This window comes from Cryptomeria japonica, chromosome 5, assembly GCF_030272615.1.
Source record: "Cryptomeria japonica chromosome 5, Sugi_1.0, whole genome shotgun sequence".
Lineage (NCBI taxonomy): Eukaryota > Viridiplantae > Streptophyta > Pinopsida > Cupressales > Cupressaceae > Cryptomeria > Cryptomeria japonica.
Genome location: NC_081409.1, coordinates 163,262,461 through 163,278,426, shown reverse-complemented (window position 1 = coordinate 163,278,426; position 15,966 = coordinate 163,262,461). Strand labels below are relative to the sequence as shown.

The window sequence follows — 15,966 nt, the reverse complement described above, 5'->3', positions numbered from 1 at the left end:
CAGCTAACTTAAGGGGGTTTCACATTTAAACAAAGGCAATGATCAAATAGCAATCAAATTTCTCATGGATATTCCTTTCAAAGACAACAATAGTAGAGGTAAGGATTTGTTTCAGTCATACATCTTAGAAAAAGATTCCAGGAATAGAGGGTACTAGCTTTTGAGGAGGATAATGACATTCTCCAAGCAATGAGAAGCCTTTTGTATCATGACAAATGCATTCATTAGAGGTTAAGAGATAGGGGCTTTAATAGTGATAGAAAAGCCAAAAGAATGAAGGACTTGTATGACAAGTACACAAGACAGTCATATGGTTTTGATAACAGCAAATTAAGGAAGATAGAAGTAAACAAGTAACCAAGGATATACATATTCCAAAGCAAATTGATGAAGTTAAATCAGATCAGAGGATCAATGCTAAGGTGCAGAACATCAAAGGAACAGACAGTCTTCAAAATAAGGGTGTAATGAATGAGGCTACAAAGAGTTGACAACTATATGATATTCAGAACCATTAATTGCAGAATAAGGCAGAGGAGCATATATACATTCAAGAACTATTGGGAGTCTAAGCCAATATAAGATAGCGGATCATGATAAGAAGTAGCTATAGCAGCCATAGGAATAACAGATCCCAAATCACCTTATCAAGATAAATAACGATTTATAGATATACTTTTAATATCAGTCAACATCACTCATGGTGTCTCTAACTTCTAGATCTAGTGAGCATTCCTAAGCATCGCATTCTTTGATTGAGGGAATGGAGGTAAACAGATTACTCAAATATTTATTTTGCAAAACTTCCAAACTGAATGAATGCTTTGAAAAAAACGTGAATCAACTTTTGAGTTCAAAAGTGAATGATGGAGGCTGGGATTCTACATGAGGCAATCAACTCAGTTTCAATGATGAGCAGTTAAATTCATGATTTTGTAAATCTCATTTCTCAAGTCTGATAATGTTTAATGAGAGTTCTCACATTATTTATAGATGAGTTAAACTGACTCCTCTCCTTTTAGAAGAAATGAATTAGATATAAATTTCTCCAGCTTTAAAGAAAACAAAACATATGCATATATACTTCAAATTAGATCTGAAATGGCATAAAACAATATGCAACTAAAAAAGACTTTCATGCTCAATATCCAAAGCTTTCCCATCTTTTGGTGGTTGGTTGTGCAGTTCATCCATGAGAGAAAAGTAAGAATGGAAGCACACATTAGTGAAGTCTCGGACCACTGTGCAACTCCCTTTAATTGCGGTCACAGTATCATCCTAATTTTCCAAAACGGATTCTTTAGCTAATAATAGATTCATTATCATTTTAATATATGCACAAGAACAAATGTCAATTATCTAAAACCATAAAGGAGGGAAGAAAGTAAAAAAATTAGTACTTAAAACTATTTCCCGACTATAAAACGGTTGGCCAAAATATATTTTAAAATAGGAGATACATGTCATACACAAATATGGGGAAATAGATATATGGAATATCTCGTGAGAACATGAAAATTTGGCTTGTAGAATTTGGGTGGGTTAATTTTGCAAAAGAGGTCTACAAATGTTCCCAAGGAATTTTTACCAATTGAATAATTTAATTTTTGAAAAGGATTCAATACAAGAAATTGAACAAACCAAGGGTAATCATCAGAATGAGATAAGTGAAGCATACCACAATGCAATGAATAAATTTATCTTCATGTCCCTCCCCAACAACCTCAAATGTTGCCATCAGGGATGCAACAAGGTCATACACCAAGCCTACCAAAATGCTCCCAAGAACAATTGTTACTGGAACCAAAATTATAGGCACTACCAGATTTACTTATATAACAACCTTCAAAATGGGTCATATTTTTTGATCCTGTATTCAAAAAGTCACAAATTCTTACAATGATAAATAAGAAATGAGGCATTGAGGCCCATTAAAGGAGGACAAAATAGGAAATCAAATTAAAATATCGAGCTAGACAATAGTATGTCCAAAATGCATGGGCATGCCACAGTCCTTTAGTAACAACTGAATTTCCAACTACAGTGATCAGAGCTACCATGGGCCCATATATTGCAACTGTAACACCAAAAACAAAAAATGTTTGGGTAAAGAGTTTGAATAGCACTCAAATATATCCAAAAGGTTGCAAATGATCTCACATTTCATACTTTGAAGTAAAAATTTAAAATAACAAAATCGCCAACAAAGATTTTGCATCATCCAAATGCATGCTTCACAAGATGTAGAATCGTAGATAATCTCACACTTATACATATAGATACAAATTAATAATAACTAAATCAAAAACATAGTTTCTATAGCAATCAAATCCATGTGTTGCATTAAAACAATATGGCTTATAGGCCTCAGGAGCATTTATATGCCTAAAAACAATCAATGTGGTCAAATAGCTCCTACATATTGAAGCCCCATTCAATAAATTTTAAAAAATCACAAAAGAGGATTTAAACTCATGTCAAAGGGCTTAACACAACGGAATGGCTGTAAATTGCTAAAAAATTCACTAACTGTAGACCAATAAATTGTAAATAGTAAAGTTAACAATCCTCATTGGATCTGACATTGTGCCTTGAAAGTTTTGAGATTTGGTTTCACATTTTAAGAACACTAAAATAAGATCAAAGGTGAGAAATAATGGTGAACTCTTTTACCAATAAAAGCCTAAGTCATAGCCTTGGAGAGAGTAGATATCAAGTGATCTCAGAAAAATCCCATAAACAATAGCAATAACAGTATGAGAAGAAGGACATTGAATGTTGACAAAAAGTGACCGAAAATCTGCTCAAAGAATCAAGAAAGACAGTTGTAGCAACTGTCATCAAATAAAACAGTTCAAAGATAGCTTATAATCGAAAGCAATGATAGTTTATGGGGCAAAGAATAGAGGACTCTTTCATAAAAAGTAGAGAAGTCCCCTTAAACCTAGATTTTACAAAAGAACAGTGAGAATTAGATGATGACACCCAATGATGCAAGGTCAACCAGTAAGATAACAAGCCCGCGACAGTCAATCTCTAAGAATAGTGCAAATCTTGTGACACAAGAAGACGGAGCCTCTATAGAATAAATAATGCAGTCATAGAGACAGTGCCATGAAACAATTAAAGAGAAAAGTTGGACAAGAAAAGAAGAATCACAATGACAAAATGGTAATGAGACAGCAAAAGACAGTCTGTAGCATTCAAAGAGAGAGAACTGTCCCAAATCCTAGAACAAGTCACCACAACTAGATTTGGGACAGATCCCTCTCTTTGAATACTGTTTATGTGGACAGAGGACAATATTGTCTAGAGTGGGTAGCATAAGTTGAAGTTGTGAAATACTATAACAATGATAGATTCAGAAATTATGACAGTCAAAAGGGCTTACAAAAGGAAAAACTGGGGTGAATAATAACAAGTGACAAGATAGAGAAGCCATGATCTTAAAACCTCCATTTACAGTCTCAGAAGATCTCATAGCAGCCTTAAGTTTTGTGTGATAGTCCTAATCGTGATAAGCATGGCATGAATGATTACCGTGGGCCAAGAAGAGAGAAAAAAAGGCAGCCACAGATCATGAATAAAATGCAAGAACGTTTAAAGTACAAAATCTCATCATGAATCATGACAAAGGCATAGCTAGTCATTTATAACAATTATAACAAAGATATAGTTAAACGACAATGAGAGTGATACTAAACTTGCATGATATAGTTCCTTTTGTATACAACTATCAAGAATCAAACAAACAGTACAAGATATCATTATCCAACCTTGTCGACCCTTTCTGGTCTGGCCCTCTCTCTTGCAATGTAGGTTACAGTAAAGATTATAGTTGAAGAAAAAGATATCATTTGTGGAGATATTGCTGCAAAATAAAGACAAACCCTTTGAGAAGCCCTTAAAGAGACAATGAAGTTAATAATGATAAGAAGTTCTATTAGTATCTTTGAAACAGATAGTGATAGGAAACTTGTGTAAGAGAAAAAATGGTTGATAGTCCATTGGAGAGCAGTCATAAGGAAGTCTTTACAAGAATAAAGGACTTGATAGGTCAAAATAAAGACAACCCTAAAGTTTTGGGACATAAATGCATCCAGGAACTTGATTAGGGAAAGATCATCCATGAAATAATAGTAAGAAAGGACATCTAGAGTTTGTTCTCTAATCATTGTAAGTGTATGACAGTTGTGTATAGGATTGAAAGCATCTTGTTAGCAAGAATAGTTCATTGCAATGATGGACAACAAAATAATCCCTTTATCAGACTCGTGACAAGGTTTTAGCGGTCCAAAGAATAAGAAGAACCAAGTATTAGAGCATATTTGAGCCTCAAGTGAATACATTGACAATCCATCATTTGGATGGTGAACAAACAGTGGTCAAAGAAGATGCAGGGACCCCTAACAAAGCAAAGGTAAGATTTGTCAAAGACATCATAAGAGGTATACAATGAGAATAGTGGTATAAGACACAAGCCACAACACAGAAGCAATTACAGTCAAAGGGTTGTTTACATTGTTTCAATGAGCTACCATAGGTCTGAGAAGAAAGTAACTTCATGATACTCTTAAAGACAGCAGAAGTGCTCATATTACAGTCACTTTTTGAAGGGCCAATAGAAATGAATAAAGTCCATAACACTGTCAAATAAAAGAAAAGACTGTAAATTTTTCTTAAAGATAGAGATCATGCAAGAAAGGAGAAAGGAGTATTTTAAGCACATAGTGCACACAGTAGTATGAGAGGTCTTCTAAAGTTATGAGTGACAAAACCCTTGTGAATGAAGCCCTTCATAATATTCATTTCAACCATCTTTGGGCCTTTACAATTAGTTTTAGAGCATTTTTTTTATCATTCCAGATTGCACATTGCTAAAGAACAATACATAGTCAAATGGTTGATTGGAGAGTGTCACAGAGCTAAAAGACAGTACAAGTGACTATTTTATGTCATGAAGATGCAATCTAAAAGGATCCAACACAAGGTCTGGTGATGAAGCATGATTCAAAGGACAGAAATCAAGACTGTAACAACATCTTCAAAGGTCTCCAAAATGATAAAAAGTTGTGCAGAGAAAAGGCATAGAGAAAAGTGGACAAAGTTAGCAACATATAAGATGCATGACACTTTAAAGCAATCATAATAGTGGACTAGAACAGTATATGGACAAAGGGAAACAAATAATATAACCCTGTCAAAAGATAAATGTTGATTGTCTATTCATATTGTCAATGTTGTAAGGTAGCCTCACAGTAATGAAGAGCTTTCATCCTTGATAGGTCTTTGATATGACTAAGTCGGTTTTTTTCCTGTGGTCTAAATAAATTGTGGGTAGCAATGCATATTACATTAACTCTGCTGTAACAAACGAACATGGGCTATCATATTTGAAGGCATATCAACATTCACTGTTCTCCTTCCAACATTTCACAATTTCAGAATATGGTACATCAGAGGAGTACTCACTACAACCTACACTGCCTGGTACATGGTCATTGTAGGACTACATCAAGGACAGGTTTGAATCACTGACATTTAGCCATGACAAACATAAATATGGATTAATGTAGATTGACTCCAAATTACAATCTTGACTAATCATATCACATAATTTGCTGTAACCAAGAAATATGACAAAGAATAGAAGCACATTCAATCCTGATATAGTTTCTCAAGAATTATTTAGCATATATTCGAGTCATTTATCTTTATTATGTATAGTCTATTAACAAATAGGAATACATCACAGAGGGTGGGAGCACTAACCAACAAGCTGCATAGGAAGGGATAACTTGTTTTCAATCCACTCATAATGTATAGTCATCTTAAGCAAAATTTTACCATAATGTAAAGTCATCTTAAGAAAGATTATATTGTTAACCACTATGGCCTTCAATATTTTCTATATCATATATCTAAATATGTCTTTTCCCCTTGTACTAGCCACTAAACATGTCTTTTCCCCTTGTACTAGCCACTAAGACTTTCCAAAGAAAATTAAGCATTGGAATTCTGCACTACTATGTAAACATCTGCCATCTACTAAGGGTCATAAAGAAATTATTACTAAATGGCTTAATTTTACTACTACAATACCAGCGTTATAAATTAAGAGTGTTCATAATCAAAGCACATCTTTATCTACCATCCATCCCTACATTTATGAAATACATACATAAGCACAAATAGAGAAGTTTGGGGCTGAGCCATCACCTTTTCTACACCATAGCAATTAAATTATTAATCTTTTATAGAAAACCCAAACGTTTGCAATTAAATATAATAGCAGGTTCAACTCTATCCACAAGGTAAAGGTATCTGAAAAAGTATGCCAAAGGTGTTAGACGCACCTTCAAAGTGACCAAACAAAAAAGTGTCCTACTGGCAACAAAGCATTCAATTTTCATATAAATAAATCACAATATTTTAAGCCAAAGGAATGCATTTAATATATGCATAGAACCATTTTGAGTTAATTTATATAAAGCTAGAACACACTTATATAATGTAATAATCAATATGGATAAAAAAGTGATGACCAAAGTAATGACACAAACACAAGACAAATTACTAGACAGCATAATGATGAATGTATGCTCTCCATCAAAGTTGGAGTACACTATATTATATCAATGTACACCAGTCAAAACGAAGTACACTGCATTATTTTAATAAATATTGTGAAAAATAAGATAGATGATGGCCAAACAGAGAGAAGAAACTGAGATTATCTGTTTCATTGGCCAAAATGCCAGAACATGACTACACTTCTGTTAATTTTCCTTTTTCCAATACAACACTATTACAATTAAAAGGTACTGTTGTTATTTTATATAATCATCCCGGACTAATGACAAAGAGTTTGGTGTCTAGGATAGTTACTTGAGTGAGGTCAAATAGTTGTGAGCGCATTCTTAAGATGAATTGGACATCTTTGATTGCTATAAATATTTGGAAATAGAAAAATCTATTTTTTTTTGGTCATCCAAATATTATTTCTCTTTCAAAAAAATATTGGACACATTTTATTATTTTTATTTCAAAATGGAACATGCAAAGGCTCTATAATGTTCTTGAAATCAAGATTACATTTCTACTATGAATGAGTTTTACTTTTACCGCAGAAAGCAATAACAAGGTTCCTTTGCCTACAGAATCCCTTTATACGAAACCTTAAAGCATCTAAATGTGTTAAAATCAGGAAATAGATTTACAGCTGACAAAGTTTGTGTATATTATATAATATATTTAAAATGGGTTTGAATTTGTGTTTGAATATAGTAACTTCAACATCCAATTTCAATAGGTGGGAGGTGGATTATTTCTTTCTTTTCCAGCATCACCTCATTTCCCACCATTCCCATTGCCTTTATGTAGTTGAAAATTTTCTAAATCTCTTCTCTATCATACAAGATTGTTTGAATGTCTAAAACTTTTAGTGAGTTTTGTGCATATCCATAAGTTTTGCTGGCTTTTAAGGCTTTTGGTTTCTAAATTGCAGCAACAATGTGTATCATCACATTATTTGGCTACACAACATGCAGAAGCTACTACACTGCTCTCTGGTCTAGATAAAATATTTGACAAATAAAACTTCAAATTCTTCTAAGTTCATTTAGCCTTAAAATAACTATCAAATTCATAATCATAAGACTATGACAAAATTGAGCAATGTTTTCTCACATAGCCATATATCATGAATAGAATCATAGTTTTGTGTTTCTAAACCAACAACCATCGCCACAATTACCTAAGGGATAGAAGAATTATTATATAACATGTGACAAGGTTTTGTGGAAGCCCTATTGTTGCATTTATGTTGTCTGGTTTTGTTTCTTAACTAGACTACAGTTGATGTTGATTTAAATTATTGCTTCATGTTGATGTGTGCTTCAACCAGTTAAATCAAATCTCATTTTGTTAGTTTATATATATGATGTTTTGTGATATATGATCCCAATGAAAGCTATGACTCCAAATCCTGACAATATTAACAGAGAGCAATGGAATTCAACAAAGCATACCTACAAGAAGTTTTTGTTCAGGTGTTATATTCACAAATTCCTTTGAAGATATGTATTCAAAATGTCAAAGAATATGAAAGGCAATTAAACTGTTTGACAATATTGGACTGTAAAGATCGCAGGATATACAGAAAAGAGATTTCTTGAAAAGGAATGGAGAAAATAGATTTATTGAAAAGGAATCAGAAAATTTTGGGCAATGCAAGTGGCAAGCGTAAAGCTAAATTCTATAATCTTTGATAGTACCCTTCTAGCCTATGGGAAAATGGAAGCTTCGAATAAAATTAGACATACATCAAAGCATGATGGAAAGGGGATTTATGTTGGATTTTGTAGTTGCAATCATAAATGCCCTTGTATATATGTATACAAACTATGGGAGAATACAAAAGGGAGCTAAATTGTCTAATATAATGCCTGAAAAAATGTCTAACCACATTAAGTTCCCCGACTAAAGAATATGCTCAGAATGGTGTTCTTGATGAAGTTTTAAGGATTTTCAATGAAAAACCCCCAAAAACGTGGTATCATGGAATGCAATGACTGCTCTATATACACAAAATGGATTAGTTAAAAAGATATTGGAAACCTTATAAGTAAAAGCAATTGGGATGTTCCGATGTATAAAGCCATTCTCCATAGTAGTTGAAAGCATTTTCAAGCTTGTGCAATAATGGGAACTTTAGAACATGGTATGGACATCCATCAAATCAAAATAGAAGGGGGATTTTTATCTGACATAGTAGTTGTAGATGCCCTGCCACATATGTATGCAAAAAGTAGAAGCGTACACAAGCAACATGAAATGACTAACACGATTCCTCAAAGGAAACGGTTTCATGGATTTGCAAGGGTTGCAAAAATAAACACAAAATGGGTTTATCAAAAACCCAATGTAAACTTAGAGCAAATGGGAACTTTGGCCAGCGTAAAACCAGATTCCACAACCTTTGTTAGCATCCTCCTCGCTTGTGCCAAAAATGTTTAGAACAAGGGACACACTACCATAAATGTGTGATCAAAGCAGGATTTTGTCCCATGCTGTTGCTAGTGCTCATGTAGACATGAATACAAAATGTGCAAGCATACCAAGGCACATGAGCTATTTGACAAAATGTATAAAAAAGATGTGGTTCCATGGACTGGAATAACATGTCCAAAATAAAGTTTAATAAAGAGCCTTGAAAAGCTTTAAGCAAATGCAATTAGCAGGTGCAATTCCTAAATCCACAACCTTCACCAATACCCTCCCAGCTGGTGTAAAAATGGGATCTTTAGAACAGGGTATCAACATCCATCAAAACATAATCGATAATAGATTTTTGCTCATTTTTGCCCAAATGCTGTAGTTCCATGTACCTTAATATACATGCATGCAAAATGTAAAGGCATAAGCAAGGCATATATAAGGCATTTCTGCAAGTGTACAAACATCTATATACTGGCTGTGTGCAAACACACAAACACATACTGTATCTGGGTGTTATCAGTCTAAAAGCATAGAGAAAAGAGAAAAGCAGTGATTATATACATACAAGATTTGTACATCCCCAATCATTGGTGCGGCAGGGCAAGACCAAGATTTATGTTCTTACAGGGTGCATGCATGAGTAGATTGTGATCAGTGGCTAGGAATGGTCTGCAGGACTCGATCCCTTGCTCACAGATCCAGGAAGCTGCATTAATGTACTACCCACCATTCAAAGCAACAATTCGATCCTTCGAAGAACATACGTGGACACACCAGCAGGGCAAAAAGAAATGACTCGATCCTTCGGCCCCACAAATAAAACACAAACACCGACCCACTATAGAAAGGATAGGGAGGACAAGGACCGACAACCGCTCGTATGATCATGGAACCCTTACTCGGGCAAGTAGAGATAGAAAAGGCAGAGAAATCTTAATGGGAATTCTCACAATACTTATTCCACTCACCACCCACAACAATGCAATCGCAGGCACCCACCCATGTGAACTATGGCACTCTGCCTCTTGGTTTTACTAGAAATTTCAATTTCCCTCAACAACAAATGCTCTGTAAATTTCCAAGCTCTTTAATGGATTTTCCTCGTCTCGAGAGTGCCTTTATTAGAGCACTTTTTTCGACAAGGGCTTCCCAAAATGATTATGCTCAGCATTTTGTGAACATGGGAGTTCGCCCTCAAAATTTTATCAAAGACCCTGCCATCTCAGTTGCTCCTGACAAGTATCCACCTTTGAAGGAGCTATGCAACCAAGAAGAACAAGATATTCGCTACCTCTATTCTTGATTCAGATGAACACCTAGTATTCTTGATTTAGTCACTTACAGAAGGAAATCCAAAAACCAAAGCGCGGTGGCAGTGAAGTTCCACAAAGCACATACACGGACACGCTAGCAGGGCAAAATACTAGCTGAAAACTTAGCTAAGAGCTCATTTTGTCACAAAAAATTCTGTTTATTTACCTTGGCCAAGAGATAGTGAAGCGGAGAAGATGATGAATGGGAAAATTAAATTTATGAATGTATGTTAAACGAACCCTACAAAAAAAAATTTAAAAATGAAATGAATCAACTTAAAAACCACTTACAGGGTAAGTATGTATGAAAGATGTAGAAGCATTCAGAAAGCACATATTTACCCTTCTTTCTATACCAGAAAATGAATTGTAGAGATAAATTCTAAAATTAATTTTCAAACAACACAACCATTCAACAGAGGGCAAACTATAAATACCTGTTTATGCCAGAGTTATAAATTGCACAGGACGATCTGAAGGAGCCCTCTTAAAATATTTAAGGGATGAACAATTAACAAAAATATGAAGGAAAAAATTCCCTCCAAAAATTCACTTCCCGCTCTTATTGAAAAAGGTATTTTATGTCTTAATTTTTAATCTAAGACAATAAAGTAGTTTTAATTTTTAATTTAAGATAATTGAAAAAATAGTTTAAATGTTTAAGACGAAACTTTAATTTTGTCTTTAAAAAATGTCTTAAATTGCTCTGTTATGTAGTAGTGACTCCAAAACGACTCACTAACCTTTGTGTTATACACTTTTTCAAAAAATGAAAGATATCTTTAACTCATTTAAAAGCACATTGTTTTTAGTAAAATTCATTTATTAGTGTGATTTTATAAAAATTACACAAATCAGCCAAACAAATGAAAACAGATTGTCTGCATCATGCCAGCTCGATAAACTTATCAGGACAGTCCACTATTCAAAATAATAAAAAATAAATTGTCGTTTGCTAAGCTACAGTTCTGTCTCAAAGATCCTTATTCTAGATGAATTCGACGTGAAGAAGACTGTAGGGAATATCAAAACAGCTGCCTAGAGAACAAAAACATAAAACAGAATGCAGCTCTTGTTGCTGCATTCTTTTCTATAGTTGCAATATGCTTTGATTTAACAAAAAAAAAAAATACTCAAACAAAAACATAAAAACAATGGTGCAAATTTAGAATAGTTTCTTAAAAATACAAACCCACACTAAAAAAAATGTATTCCCAGAGAGAAAGTATAAACAATTGATGCCGCGTTCTGAACAATTTATCCACCTCTACCAAAAAAAAAACTTTGTTGTAGGCCTATCTCAGAATATCACAATATCACAAGATTCTACAAGTTCACGGGTCTATATAATTCCTTAGCCTTGATCCCTTGTAGATAACACATTTATGCTTCTTATCATACCTGTGATTTGTTCATATAATCAATAATTTTCCAAGAATGGCTACTGCCTTGCCCACATTGCTGCACTTCACGCTTGTCCTGCTGGGCATCATATTATTAATTCCCCAAGCTGCTGAAGCGTTGGATTTGGTATTCAATAATTCTGCGGAAGGAACCGCCGGCGGCGACCGATTCGATCAACAGATTAGAGAGGGTGGAGCTTTGGAAATTATGAACTCCTCCATTATCTTCATCTGGAATACCTTCGGCCAGCAATCAGGCGTAGATAGGAAGAACGTGACGAAGGTTACCCTGATCGTGGAAAGCATGGATGGAATTGCATATGCCAGCGGAGATGAAATTCATTTGAGTGCAGAATATGTGGGTAACTATAGTGGAGACGTGAAGACAGAAATTAGAGGAGTTTTATACCATGAGATGACACACGTGTGGCAGTGGGACGGGAATGGAAATGCTCCCGGTGGGTTCATCGAAGGGTTTGCAGATTATGTTCGTCTCACCGCTGGGTTGGCTCCTTCTCACTGGATTAAGCCCGGAAGTGGAGATAGATGGGACCATGGCTATGATGTTACTGCCTATTTCTTGCAGTACTGTGAGAGTATTAGGGCTGGTTTTGTTGCCTGTATGAATGCTAAATTGAAGGGCGGATGGGATATCAGATTCTTCAATGATCTTACTGGGAAATCCGTGGACCAACTTTGGAAGGACTACAAGGCTATATATTCGTCTTCCACTTAACTGGTTATCTATTTTGAGATACGCATAGCTCAAAGAATAAACAACAGCTGTAGACTGTGTGTAGCTGATATTTATAGTCATTACTAGATCCATTAGCTTGATGGTATTCCTACTATCAGTCTAGTATTTCATAGTTTACTTGAGCTGTGGGTAATATCTATTTGATCTGGGTAATTAAATATCTATATGATTTTATCTGAGCAACCTCTAAGAGAGGTTCATCGCATTGCAACCAGTTATATCCTTAGTGATGATGATAAAATATAAAATGGGTTATTGCCAAAGTCTGATTGATGCCTTTGGAATGGTTGTTCCCAAATGGTTTCATATTAGAAATCTTTATCGAGAAATAAAGCTTCACCGCGCATATCTTTAAGATCGGACAACGAAAATTGAATGGCTGTTGCATAGAGATATTGGGATTCAATTAAAGAAATGAATTAATTCGATATTTTTGTATAGGTTTATTTTCAGTATGCGTGTTTTAGGAGAATATTTAAAGTAGGAGCCGAGTTGGGAAATTTTGCTTGTATTTGTTTCCTTTCGACATCTTTTTGAGTTCATGGTTGATTTGTTTATTGAGAGAATTTTTTGTTTCTATTGTTATTTCATCCTCTTTGTTCTTTTCCGAGATATTTTAGTATGCCTCATGGAGACCTATTTGAACTTCATATTTTCAGAATTTGAATGAAAGTATTTGAGGTGGAATGGATTAACTCCATATTGGGCTCATTTGAAAATATTGTAATCTTGACAGCTCTTCCTCGACAAATAAATTTTATGCATTGATGTGCAACCACATGGACTACTTTTAAATGTTCTATAATTAATGCTATCATATTTCTACAATCCATGCAATAATTCTTTTGATGCTTTTGAATTCGATTGTATGCAGAATTGTTTTATATATATGTTTACTTATATGAGTTTATATATGTATATAAACATATATATGTTTAATGTATGTTGACATATACATATACATATACATATATATCCATACATATATATACATATACATATATATACACACATATATATACATATATGTATACACACACACACGTGCGCACATATATATATGTATATGTATATGTATGTATGTTCATATATATATAAACATATATATGTTTAAAGTTTGTTTATTGTATGTTTACATACATATATGTTCTATTGTTCTTTTGTTTTTGTCTTTGCTTTTTCCTTTTATTTCTCGGTGTCTTTTTTTGGTTGTCTTATTCCTTGTTTTTCTTTTTTTCTCTTATTGAGAGTCTTTCTTTTTATTTTATTTATTCCCTTCCTCTATCTACGTGCTCTGTTTCTTTCTCCCCCCCTTCTCTCATCTTTATATTATGTCTAGATCTGCAACTTACCATCTTTCATCTCCTTTAAACTATCATTTTGATGATGAATCACAGTGTGTGATTCGAAACATTGATGTATAAAAGATTTCTGCACACAATCGAATCTAGAAGCATCAAAAGAGTTGTTCTATAATTAGTTTAAGTAATCACTAAATAAAAATATCCTGGAATTAAATATCATATAAGTGAGAAAAGTAAGCAATTTAGATAAATTTATTTAATCTATGACATAATGTAAAGGATTAAGTAATTTAGAGAAAATGATTAGAATCTTTTGACATCCATTAATAAATTTATTTGGCCCTTGGGCACACTCAAATACATTAGAAAGAGTGATTTTAAGGTCCATTTTAATATTGATATACTTAAAGAGTATTTTTCTCAAATCATTAAATGTGTGAATAGACTCATGTGGTAGTGAAAATAATCAATAAGTAGAACAATCCTTTAAAATATATGAAAATAACTTAATATAATACCTTAAAAGAGATACCAAAAAAATAGGCCTTATTTTTTCACTTATAGATTTAAGTCTACTAAAACACTTGGAAAAATATAATTAGAATGATTGAAAACTATAATGAAAATTTAATTAGGCTAAATTTTTTTCTAAACTCTAATTTTACCATTCTCATAGTTTTAAGGTTAGCAATCAATACATGGTCAATGGTCCATGAACTCCGAAAACCTATATAGACTCTAGTTTGATGAATACTTTTGTTCCATTTTTTATGTGAGATTCATCATGGGCACATTATCCTAGCTAGCAAGAGAAAAATGGATCTCATTAGTAGACCTAACCTCTTAAAAATCTTGGCTTTTTTTGGTGACTCAATATTAGAACACCTACTCATTAGATAAAAGCATATCATACTTTATTTATCTAGATTCTTGAATTTGTAATCCTATATTTTAATCTATAAGATGCTTGAAAAATATGAGATAGCTATTAAAGATTGTCTTTATAGGTTTTGGGTGTATACTCTAGAAATATATTACATTGAGAATTATTTAGATGTAAAGGTTCATTTAACTTATTGCAATGAGTGATATTTGACTATAAAGAGAATGCATTAACAATTTAGCTACATACTTCAATACATTGATATGTGGTAAAACTTAAAATGTTGTGATATAATAAATATGCGGAAATTTATATGTATTGATACTTTGGAAAATATAGTTATAATATATAGACTGGTTCTAATGTGGTGGTTCCATGAAAACAACTACAAGTCATTAGAAGAACTCACAATTGCATATGGAAAATAGTGTTTACTAGAAGAATGAATAGTGATGTAGGAGAACTTGAGATACAAGTAGGCTTCATGCAACACAATCCAAGACTATGATAAGGTTTTCAAATATGGAAAGATGTACTAAAATTAGTGAGAAGTCAAGTTATTTATTTATGTGCTATTATAAGTGAGGAGTTGATAGTGGTAGCTATACTCAAACTATGCTTATATTGATAGTGGTATGGTTGTATTATTGAATCATAGTGTGCAATAATAACTATGTATTAAATATAATGATATATGTGGATACATGATTCTTGGTGATATATGTACTATATTGTTATTTTATTATGGTTAAATTATAATTAAACAACTCTCAATATTCCTTGAGTTGGTTAGGTATTTAGATAATTAGTTTTCCCAAGTGAACATGTATATGTACCATTTTATGTTAAGGTTCCAAGGTTAGAATTTTGATTTTTTTTACAAATATTGGAGTGAACATATTTGGTTGAAAAATTAGAGTTATTATAGAAGCATGCTATAGCTTAAGAATTTGTTGAAGATCTTGTTGTATTGAATCCTTTTTTTTAATTAGGGGTAAAATAGGTTTTGAAGGGACCGAAAACTCTTTACAAATGAATTTTTCCAAGATTTGTAACCCACTACTGAAATGCTACTAAAAGATAAGCATAGACAAACAACAACGTATCAACAATAGACCAAAAGGAGATAAACATTAAAAAGTTGTTTGCACCAAGAATTGATCAAAACCATCAAACAATTCAACTCATATAATCAAGAACAAAAGGTTTTGAAAAGGCTCCCATAATCTTAAGATGATATAAGTCATCTAAAGGGAACCTGGGCCAGGTGGGTGGAGGTGGGGTCATCAAAGGCCATTTGGTAAGA

At 33.3% G+C, this 15,966-nt stretch overlaps 1 protein-coding gene and 1 long non-coding RNA gene across 2 annotated transcripts; one reads left to right on the top strand and one right to left on the bottom strand.

Moving 5' to 3' along the window:
• Window positions 1-1,589: 1,589 nt before the first annotated feature.
• Window positions 1,590-10,772, bottom strand: LOC131052745 (uncharacterized). Its single transcript, XR_009107501.2, has 3 exons — window positions 10,751-10,772; window positions 6,220-6,324; window positions 1,590-2,077 (listed from the first exon to the last, which is right to left on the bottom strand). It is a non-coding gene; the product is annotated as an uncharacterized LOC131052745 (long non-coding RNA).
• Window positions 10,773-11,750: 978 nt separating this feature from the next.
• LOC131052739 (uncharacterized) lies at window positions 11,751-12,452 on the top strand. The gene has a single exon (XM_057987331.2). The coding sequence runs from the start codon at window positions 11,751-11,753 to the stop codon at window positions 12,450-12,452; it is 702 nt and encodes a 233-aa protein (XP_057843314.2).
• The last annotated feature ends 3,514 nt before the right edge of the window (window positions 12,453-15,966 follow it).

What these genes read in the sequence shown, in the direction of transcription:
- LOC131052739 (XM_057987331.2), top strand. Translation starts at nt 11,751, where the DNA reads ATGGCTACTGCCTTGCCCACATTGCTGCACTTCACGCTTGTCCTGCTG.